The sequence below is a fragment of the Aulostomus chinensis genome, chromosome 8 (assembly GCF_037954235.1).
Source record: "Aulostomus chinensis isolate RoL2024-O1b breed Wild chromosome 8, RoL_Achi_v1.0, whole genome shotgun sequence".
Taxonomy (NCBI): Eukaryota; Metazoa; Chordata; class Actinopteri; order Syngnathiformes; family Aulostomidae; genus Aulostomus; species Aulostomus chinensis.
The window spans coordinates 29,518,477-29,529,848 of NC_141327.1; the positions used below are offsets into that span (position 1 = coordinate 29,518,477).

General features: G+C 50.8%; 1 protein-coding gene across 2 annotated transcripts; it reads left to right on the plus strand.

The window, feature by feature from the left end:
- The first annotated feature begins 1 nt into the window (after position 1).
- LOC147258015 (E3 ubiquitin/ISG15 ligase TRIM25-like) lies at positions 2-11,162 on the plus strand. 2 transcript variants are annotated; one of them, XM_086212326.1, is made up of 9 exons: positions 2-1,199; positions 1,647-1,742; positions 3,700-3,780; positions 3,865-4,017; positions 4,454-4,613; positions 4,693-4,731; positions 5,419-5,490; positions 6,178-6,255; positions 9,134-11,162. In XM_086212326.1, the coding sequence occupies exons 1-9, from the start codon at positions 591-593 to the stop codon at positions 9,685-9,687; spliced, it is 1,842 nt and encodes a 613-aa protein (XP_086068452.1). In that variant the 5' UTR covers positions 2-590; the 3' UTR covers positions 9,688-11,162. The 2 variants fall into 2 exon arrangements, with proteins under 2 accessions (XP_086068452.1, XP_086068453.1); XM_086212327.1 differs by lacking the exon at positions 5,419-5,490.
- The last annotated feature ends 210 nt before the right edge of the window (positions 11,163-11,372 follow it).

Sequence of the window (11,372 nt, forward strand, 5' to 3'; positions counted from 1 at the left end):
ATTTGCTTCCTGAGAATGAAAGTAGCCAGGAAGCCCAGGCGGATCCTCCAAGGAGCTTCAGTCCTCCTCTTCTCTTCTCTTCTCTTCTCTCACTTCTCCTCTTAAAGACGCCATGCATCGTTTGGCCGCTAGATGGCGGTGTGGGGCTGAGCTGAAGCCTCGTCCTTTTAAAGATTTAGCAACATTTCCTTCACTAATGTGAGATTTCAAAAGTTTTTACATTTTTTAATGAATCCAAAAGTACCAATGCGGTGTAACACAAACAAAACAATATTTATGTGTGTTATATTCCGAGTTCATTTTATTGTTGTTATTGCTGGTAACGTGTCTTGTGGTTCTGAATCGCTCAGAATAAAAAATAGAAACCACAGCTAAAGAAGAGGCTGCGTTGCCTCTATGCGTCTCTGTCAGGAAGCCTGCCTGCTGCGCCCGTCTCGGGGCAAACTAATCCCTGGTGCTTGACATTGCGGAAGAGCTCGCTCCGGTCCTGACCGACCACTCCCCTCCTCCTCCCTCCGCGTCACATCAAACCACCGGGTGCCAGAAGGACCCTCCTTGGCAGAGGAGACCCGAGCAGACCCCCCGCCGCCATGGCGCAGGCCAACATCTCGGTGACGGAGAGCCAGTTCCGGTGTCCCATCTGCCTGGACGTCCTCCGGGCCCCGGTTTCGATCCCCTGCGGTCACACCTACTGCATGATGTGCATCAACAACTACTGGGACCAAGCGGACTCGGGCCAGTTCAGCTGCCCCCAGTGCCGGGAGGCGTTCAGCCCCCGCCCGGTGCTGCGGAGGAACACGGTGCTCGCCGAGGTGGTGGACAAGCTGAAGCTGAGCGACGCGTTCGCGGATCCGCCGCGGCTCTACCTGCGGGGGGTCGGCGAGGTTCCCTGCGACTTCTGCCCGGCGGAGAGCAAGCTGATCGCGGTCAAGTCGTGCCTGGTGTGCCTGGCGTCCTTCTGCGAGCTCCACGTCCTGCCGCACCGGGAGGTCGGCACGCTGCGGCGGCACAAGCTGGTGGACGCGGTGGAGAGTCCGGCGGAGCGGCTGTGCGCCCAACACCGCCTGGGTCTAGAGCCCGAGGGCGGCGGCGGCGGCGACGAGGCGGAGACCGCGGCGGAGTGGACCGGAGACTGTCTGCTGTGTGAGGCCGACCAGGAGGAGGTGCACAACGTGGACGCGCAGAGGGCCAGGAGACAGGTGGGACACGCGCCCGGGGGGTCAGGGGTCAGGAACCTGAAGTTCCTCAGACGATCCGGGTTTTAAGGGTCTCAGGTTCACCAGGGTGTCCAAGTTCTAACGGGACCAAGGCTGTCATCACTCGAAGCTGAAGAGTCCTGGAGGGTCCTGGGGGTTCTTGGGGGGTCCTGGAGGATCTCCCAGGGGTCCTGAGCCAGGCGGTGAATAACTTAAACTGTGAACTGTTGATTTGTTGACATCTGACACTCTCATCCAGGTCTCCTCTGAGCTCAGCAGCAGGAAACAGCAACAAATCTGTTACTCGTGAGCTTTTTTCACAAATTTGGAGGAAAAAATAAAAAACTTGTAGTTCCAGGACCCTCTTCTCCATCATTGTGGTCCCTGGAGTGGAGGGTGTGTGCGCTCAGGAGCGTCACTCTCATGATTGTCCCTCCCTCCGTCCGTCAGGTCCGGCTCCAGGAGTGTCAGAGGAAGGTTCAGGGGACGATCAGCAGCGGGGAGAGAGAGCTGGAGGAGTTTCAACAAAGCTTGGGGTCCCTCAAGGTTAGGACCCCCCCCCCACACACACACACACACACACACACACACACACACACACACACACACACATACTAGATCTATATTAGGAATGTGTGTTCATCTATATTTATGATTAAATGCTCATTTTGCAGGCCGCTATTAGTGTGGTACTGTGTCCCACGAGCGAGTCCTCAGGACTGGAGGAGTACTGCAGTCCTCTGTGTAATACTGCAGTAGTGTCAGACCCTCTGAGCCAGCAGTGTGAGTGTGTAGTGGAGTCAGTACCAGCGGTGTGTAAAGCCCCTTCAGACAAATGTGAGCAGGCTTGGCAGCCTGACCTCAGTGCTCAACACAAACACGCCGCCTCACCAGAGATATCGGATCAGTTTCCATCGCAGAGCTAATTTAAGTGGTGGCGTCTGCTCCGCCCCTCCCCCTCAGAGGGAAGCCTCGCCGCCGGCCTCCCCTGTGCCTCGTCTCCAAGCATTCAGCTCGTGACGTGTACGAAGGAAGCATCCTCGTGTTGTCGCACAGCCACTATAAATCACTTGAAACCACACAAATATCCAAGGGACCCAAGAATGAACTGAAAGGTCAAAGGTCAGGTTCTCAACGTGAGAAATAATATGAACAAAGAACTTCTCAAAACAGAAACGCAGTTTGAGTCTGTCTAACTGCACTGTTGTTGTAGAAAATACTTGACAGCAATGATGTAACACAAAAAGTACTACAATATGTCACAGTATCACCCTCAAGTTGGAGGTTTTTGGGAAGTAAGAAGGTGGTGTGTTTTTTTGTATCCAGATTCTTTGATAAGAATCCACGTCTGAATCCTGGATCGACGTTTGGAGCCCAAAGTGAAGCTTTTAACGAACAGGAAGTTTAGTTTACTTACAAATACAAGTTTCTGTTTGTTGACTTGACTTTAATTAATTAATGGGTTTCACCTGCTTCCTTCATACAGAATATTTACTTCATACATGCTGGATATTTACTTTATAAAGGTAGGATATTTACTTTATACATGCAGGATATTTACTTTACACATGCAGGATATTTACTTTATAAAGGTAGGATATTTACTTTATACATGCCGGATATTTACTTTACACATGCAGGATATTTACTTTTTACAGGTAGGATATTTACTTCATACATGCAGGATATTTACTTCATACATGCCGGATATTTACTTTACACATGCAGGATATTTACTTTATAAAGGTAGGATATTTACTTTATACATGCAGGATATTTACTTTACACATGCAGGATATTTACTTTACACATGCAGGATATTTACTTTACACATGCAGGATATTTACTTTATAAAGGTAGGATATTTACTTTATACATGCAGGATATTTACTTTACACATGCAGGATATTTACTTTACACATGCAGGATATTTACTTTATACATGCCGGATATTTACTTTACACATGCAGGATATTTACTTTTTACAGGTAGGATATTTACTTCATACATGCAGGATATTTACTTCATACATGCCGGATATTTACTTTACACATGCAGGATATTTACTTTATAAAGGTAGGATATTTACTTTATACATGCAGGATATTTACTTTACACATGCAGGATATTTACTTTACACATGCAGGATATTTACTTTACACATGCAGGATATTTACTTTATAAAGGTAGGATATTTACTTTATACATGCAGGATATTTACTTTACACATGCAGGATATTTACTTTACACATGCAGGATATTTACTTTTTACAGGTAGGATATTTACTTGACACATGCAGGATATTTACTGTTCAGGATAGAAGCAGATTCAAGAGTTTCCACTGCCGAGTGTCAAAGTACACATAAACCTGCTGTTAATCTGAGTATTATGAGGCATTATTAAGGCAGGTACCCTATATCACTGGAGGTGTGTGTGTGTGTGTGTGTGTGTGTGTGTGTGTGTGTGTGTGTGTGTGTGCGCGCACGTGCATGTGTGTCCCAGGTGTCGGCGGCGGCCGTGTTGGAGGACAGTGAGGCTCTGTTTGCTGACATGTCGCTTCGTCTGGAGAAGACCAAGGCCGAGGTGACGGAGGTTCCAACGAAGACTCAAGTTTTCTGCCGAGTGTTTAAAAAGAAAAGGGACAAAAGTGGCGTTTGTGTGTCGTAGGTGCGAGCGAGGCTGGAGGCCAAGGAGCGAGCGGTGGTTGGGAGGGCCGAACGTGACATGGAGATGCTGGAGAAAGACCTGGAGGAGCTGAGGAGGAGGGACCAGGAGATCAGCCGGCTCCTGCTGACTGACGACCACAGCCACTTCCTGCAGGTGAGACACGCAGGCGAGGTGGGGCTCAAAGCAGAGGTCCAGAGCTAAAATGATACGTCTCAGACAGGTTTAGTCAACGGGGATCGGTTGCAAGATGAAGTCAAATGTTGTTGGGTCTCGCCAGCGAGCGAAGCAGCGTCATGAATCTGTCAGACAGGAAGTTGATGAGCTCCATCCAGCGAGTGCTACTCATCTAGTCCTCCACAGGCTCCTGATGGATGGAGAGATTGCTTTATTCATCCAAAAGGGAAATTATGTAATGAACGTGGATGAAGTCCTGTTGTGTCGTGGAGGCGGTCAGAGCTGGTGGTGGGGGGGGTGGGGGGGGTCTGCAGGTTAGAGGAGCACAAACTGACAGCTCGCCGCTATCGATGAGGTTTCAGGGGAAACGTCACCGTGCGCTGCAGGCGCTTCATTCCTCTCTCTGTCGACTCAGGCGGCTCCGCTGCTGTGCGTCTGCGTCAACTCCGCCCGACACCCCCGAGCCCTCAGCCTGCCCACCGAGGCCTTCAGTGGCGCCAGGAGGGAGCTGAGCCACCTCCGCAGCCGCGTGGAGGAGGTCTGCAGGGAGGAGGTGGACAGGATCAGCCGCGCAGGTAGAGCAGGTGGCGAGACACGTAGGCGCTGGAGCTCATGAACGCCTCACAAGAGCTTCTCCCTCTGTTTGTCCTCCAGTTAACGAGAACTATGTGTCTGGTGGAGAGTGTGTGAAAGGTAAGACACACACACACACACACACACACACACACACACACACACACACACACACACACACACACACACACAACGCTGCACCTTTCTCATCATTCTCTTTGTATTAAAATCTGCCAGTTGTTCCGTGACATTTACTTAAAAAGTTTGAACCTTGTTTTAATTTTTTTCCTGTCTGGTAAAAGTATTGTTCTTGATTTTTAACTCCAACCTGCCAAATTCATGCTGAATATTTTGTTGCACAGTTTCCACAAACCAAAGATTTACAAATGTGTGTCGGTTCTAAGGAGCTTCGCAGCCCTCAGGCTCCGTCTGGTCGTGTTCCTGCGTCTCGGTCGGTGCCAGTGTTCCTCTCCACGCTCACTTCTCTAGATTTTTATCAAGAAAACACTCACAAAAACACCACGCTGACAGAAGAGGTTGGAGGTCCTCCTCTTCATCCCAGAGAGGAAGGAGTACCGCCACCATATTTCCCTCCTCAGCTGAGGAACAAGGAGGGAACGTGAGGAACTCCCCAGAGAGGAGGAACCCACGTTTGCTGTCCTTGTTTGTCTTCAGCTCAAACTCTGGATGGACCGCCGAGTTTTTGTCATTGCTAAAACAAACAAACAAACAAACAAACAAACAAACAAAGGGGTTTCCCAAAACTCAAATGTGTAACGTGTCCTTCATCTCCGTTACTTTGGGGAGGAGGACGACGTCTCGGTGCCCAGAACTCCAAACCTCAGCAAACGCTGTCGGCTGGGACAGATCCCAGCAGGGGTGAGTGTGCAAACGTCCACGCTTGGTACGTTTGGGCGTTTCTGTAACTCCCTCTCTCTCTCAGCTCCCTCGCTCACTCGCCCATGAAGCGTAGCGATGGCCTTCCTCCGCCCGCTGGTGCTGGATCAGCCTCTCCACTCTTGAAGAAACCAAGGCTTCATCTCATGATTTGAAGCTCCGTGTATCAGCGGGGGGGCCTGGTGGTGACCGTTACATCTCAAACTCTTCATGTTCACCTTTCCTACTTCCTGTTTTACTCTCTTGGTTGTCTTCCTGTCACTCGCTCTCGGGTTCGGCTGATTCAGCCTGGGATGTTCGTCTCTGGCGTTGAGGGAACGTGCGAGTGTTTCAGCAGGAGAGCTGGAGACTTTTAACAGGAATGAGCTGGACTCTGTGGAGTCACACCGTGTTCAGGTGTTTGGTGATCCAGGGACTCTCAACAACATGGAGTTACAAAGCTCATCTGAAGGAAGAGGTGTCTCATCAGACCACCAAACCTTTCTGTTCATGTCTGGAATTTTCCTGGTGATTTCCGCTCTCTCCTGTCTGCTTTAATCCTGTAAATCCTCAAGAAAAGTCTCCAGAAAGTTGTGATATTCTCAGATATCTGCAGCTCCCCCCTCGTGAGTTTAGTAAACCCGTTTCTTTGGCTGTGGAAACGTTGTAACTGATTTTGTCCCGTCACAGCGGCGCCGGTCTCGTTCCCCCTGACCTCCTTGTCGATGCAGCCGGCTGATCAGAGGATGAGAGCAGCGTTCCTCAGGTGTAAGTGCTTCTCTCCTTCTTATTTCTCAGTTCCCTCACAAAGCAGCTGCTCCTGTGCTCCTCCGCCCTCCCTCCACTCCCACCCTTCCTTCAGGTTTCTGTCCTTCTTCACTTCCTCTCTGCATCATTTCCTGTGCCTCCATTCTCTTTGACCACCCAGCATCTCATTTTTGTTTCCGTCTGTTCCATCCTGTCGTTTGTCTTCTGCTGAGTGCTGAGAAACGTGAGAACCTCGTCAATGATACATGAGAACCGTTCTGTATTTATGACATCGGAGCAGGTGTGTCAGCAGAACCGGGGGATGACAGGAGAGCGTGTTAGTGGTCAATAATTCATGGGGTCTGAGGAGCAGTGTCACGTATTCCCTCAGAGCCAGAACGCCGCCAGAGGAGCGACCCGCTAACCTGCACAGTTGATGTTTGAACATTCATCATGAAACCACGACCAGAAAAACATTGGAGGCGTTGAGGATTCAAAAAAACTCTCTGATAATTAAAAACTAGACAGAAACCAATGTCTTGATGTCATTTTGCCACAGTTGTGACTCCTGCTGAGCTCTCGTTGGTGTTCAGGGACAACAAGTACATCACTCCTTCCATCGCTCCATCCATCACTCCTTCCATCGCTCCTTCCATCACTCCTTCCATCGCTCCTTCCATCGCTCCTTCCATCACTCCTTCCATCACTCCTTCCATCACTCCTTCCATCATTCCATCCATCACTCCTTCCATCGCTCCATCCATCACTCCATCCATCCATCACTCCATCCATCACTCCTTCCATTGCTCTATCCATCACTCCATCCATCCATCACTCCATCCATTGCTCCATCCTTCCATCACTCCATCACTCCTTCCATCGCTCCATCCATTGCTCCATCCATCACTCCTTCCATCACTCCTTCCATCGCTCCTTCCATCGCTCCATCCATCACTCCTTCCATCGCTCCATCCATCACTCCTTCCATCACTCCTTCCATTGCTCCATCCATCACTCCTTCCATCGCTCCATCCATCACTCCTTCCATCACTCCTTCCATCGCTCCATCCATCACTCCTTCCATCACTCCTTCCATCGCTCCATCCATCCATCACTCCTTCCATCGCTCCTTCCATCACTCCTTCCATCGCTCCATCCATCCATCACTCCTTCCATCACTCCTTCCATCATTCCATCCATCACTCCTTCCATCGCTCCATCCATCACTCCATCCATCCATCACTCCATCCATCACTCCTTCCATTGCTCTATCCATCACTCCATCCATCCATCACTCCATCCATTGCTCCATCCTTCCATCACTCCATCACTCCTTCCATCGCTCCATCCATTGCTCCATCCATCACTCCTTCCATCACTCCTTCCATCGCTCCTTCCATCGCTCCATCCATCACTCCTTCCATCGCTCCATCCATCACTCCTTCCATCACTCCTTCCATTGCTCCATCCATCACTCCTTCCATCGCTCCATCCATCACTCCTTCCATCACTCCTTCCATCGCTCCATCCATCACTCCTTCCATCACTCCTTCCATCGCTCCATCCATCCATCACTCCTTCCATCGCTCCTTCCATCACTCCTTCCATCGCTCCATCCATCCATCACTCCTTCTATCACTCCTTCCATCGCTCCATCCATCGCTCCATCCATCACTCCATCCATTGCTCCATCCATCACTCCTTCCATCGCTCCATCCATCCATCACTCCATCCATCGCTCCATCCATCACTCCTTCCATCACTCCATCCATCACTCCTTCCATCGCTCCATCCATCCATCACTCCATCCATCGCTCCATCCATCCATCACTCCATCCATCGCTCCATCCATCACTCCTTCCATCACTCCATCCATCGTTCCATCCATCCATCACTCCATCCTTTGCTCCATCCTTTGCTCCATCCTTTGCTCCATCCATCCATCACTCCATCCATCACTCCTTCCATCACTCCATCCATCACTCCATCCATTGCTCCATCCATCACTCCTTCCATCGCTCCATCCATCCATCACTCCATCCATCGCTCCATCCATCACTCCTTCCATCACTCCATCCATCACTCCTTCCATCGCTCCATCCATCCATCACTCCATCCATCGCTCCATCCATCCATCACTCCATCCATCGCTCCATCCATCACTCCTTCCGTCACTCCATCCATCGCTCCATCCATCCATCACTCCATCCATCGCTCCATCCTTTGCTCCATCCTTTGCTCCATCCATCCATCGCTCCATCCATCGCTCCATCCATCACTCCTTCCATCACTCCTTCCATCACTCCATCCATCACTCCTTCCATTGCTCCATCCATCCATCACTCCTTCCATCGCTCCATCCATCACTCCTTCCATCACTCCTTCCATCGCTCCATCCATCACTCCATCATCCATCGCTCCATCCATCACTCCTTCCATCACTCCTTCCATCGCTCCATCCATCACTCCATCCATCCATCACTCCATCCATCACTCCTTCCATTGCTCCATCCATCACTCCATCCATCCATCACTCCATCCATTGCTCCATCCTTCCATCACTCCATCACTCCTTCCATCGCTCCATCCATTGCTCCATCCATCACTCCTTCCATCACTCCATCCATCGCTCCATCCATCACTCCTTCCATCACTCCATCCATCCATCACTCCATCCATTGCTCCATCCATCCATCACTCCATCCATCGCTCCATCCTTTGCTCCATCCATCCATCACTCCATCCATCGCTCCATCCTTTGCTCCATCCATCCATCGCTCCATCCATCCATCACTCCATCCATCGCTCCATCCTTTGCTCCATCCATCCATCACTCCAGCTGTTCCAGTTCTTCTCCAGGGTTCTCACGTCTGGTTCTTTCTCTCTCGTGCCTCCTCAGTTTCCTGTCGTCTGTCCTTGGACCCTGACACGGCCCATCCCACCCTGCTTCTCCTGGAGGGGCCCCAGGGTGCCCACTGTGGTGAGGAGCCCCAGTCCTACCCCCCTCACCCTCAGCGTTTCGACTCAGTGGCCCAGGTTCTGTGCAGGGAGGGCCAGTTCGGTGGCGCCAGCTACTGGGAGGTGGAGTGGAGGGGAGGGGGGTGGATCGACATCGGCGTCACCTACCGTGGTATCGGACGCAAGGGCGGTGGGAAACCCTGCCTGCTGGGGCGCAACGAGAACTCATGGCGGCTACGGTGCACCAACACCGGTTATGCTGCCTGGCATGACAACCGCAAGACTACGGTGGCGGCACCGCCCTGCCCCAGGATCGGCGTCTTTCTGGAACGGCAGAAAGGAGCGTTGTCCTTCTACAGCGTGTCGGACACAGTGGTGCTGCTTCACACCTTCCACTGTCCGTTCTCCCAGCCGCTGTACCCGGCCTTCCGCCTGGACCTGGACTCCACCCTGCTCATCTACCCTCAGGAGGCAGCCAACGGGAACCAGACTTAACCCCTGCAGCAGCGGCGCTCAACTCTTGCTGGTAGACGCCCTTAGGCGGGGTCGCTGGCTGAGGATGATACAAGGTTGCAAGTAGAAGCCAATCGTGAAATTCATTTATGAAACAAAAAAACAAAATGAAGTGAGAAGCACCAACGCCAGCTGAGGTGAGGCCTGATCCGGGTCCTGTGGCGTGGACAAGGCCGCACGTTTGTCCTGAAAAACCTGCACGTGTGAAACTACAGCACCAACTGTGACCAGTCCGCGTTCCTCCTCAGAACGTGGACTGGTCACAGTTGTGGTTCAGGTCAGGAAGGATCTGGGGCCAGGTGAGGTGGCTGTTGCCGAGGCAACACCAGGGTCAGGAATCAGCCTCACATTCCTTCTTGTTCCCTTTAAACCAAGAACTCATTGTCTTTGAGACGAGGGACCCGGACGTCCAGCACCGCCGGCTGATCTCCAGGTTTCAGGGCTCATTCCTGCTCCGCTGCACCATAATTTACCAAACTAGCGACACCAAACCTTTTGTCCTCATGTATTACTGCTGTCTGTGTGTCCGTCAAGGGGAGAATAGGTAGTAACTGTGTGTACTTGTATCATGGGAGTTCCACTGCACTGCCGTGTGGGGAGGAAGCTAAACTGAACGTGGCCTCTGCTGAGCTCATCTCAGCGTGAGAGAATCCCCATCATGAAGCAGATTTATGGAACTGGCTTTTATTTTAGATAATCATCATTTTTTTAAAGTACTACCTGTACAGAAACACAGAGAGGGCCTTATTTCTATTGTTGTATTTATGCTGATAAAATGGAACCGTGTGTGCTGTTGTATTACACCGCATTTATGCATCCGAGTCTCCGTTTGGGGAAACGGTTTTGTTTGTTTGTCCCTGCTGTTGTCTGGGATTCTACCCGCCGGTGGTGAGTTGGCGTCTGCCGGGTGTCACACCTGATTGGTGTTGAACCGTTCACACCCTGTCTGACTGTTGGGAGACACTGGGACTGCAGCAACATCGCGAGCGGCGCCGAGCTGTAAAAACACCTTCTCGTTTTCAGCGGTGCTGCGGCTGATGACCGCCATGTCTGGACCGAGCACTGTGGGAGGCCTTTACACCTTCAACATGTTCATGAAACCTGGAGTGACTTGTAAATCCAAAGAGTACCTCATGTGTATGTGTATAGAGTACTAACACTAGTACACAGTACTAACAAAATGCATGACACTTTTTACGAACAGAACATCGTGGACAACTGAGTTGACCATCGATCCAAAGTGAAGAACTTCCTTCCACCATCAAGTGCTTTATTCTAATTCTAGTTATTATTCAATTATTCAACCCAGACGCAACTGTTCATGCTGGACACGTTTCCTCGTAGCCTTCTTCTCTGATGGTTTCCTCGTCATGTGACTGTCACGTGTGGTGATTGTGTCAGAAGCAGACTGTTGCAGCTCTCAATAAACCGATTCATGGAGGTCGGACCTGGTTGCCTTTTTGTTTAAACAGCCTCTCACACAGTGACACCTGCTCTCACAGTGGCTGATGAGTATTCCAGTACAAACTTCACACACTTCCAATTGTTGGGCTCATATTTTATGGTTCAAACGTGATGGTAGTTTTAGCAACGCCTCCGCTGCTGCCTGCGAGTCAACGCCGAGGGAACTAAACACTCTCGGCTCAACGAGGAGATGTTGTCACGTG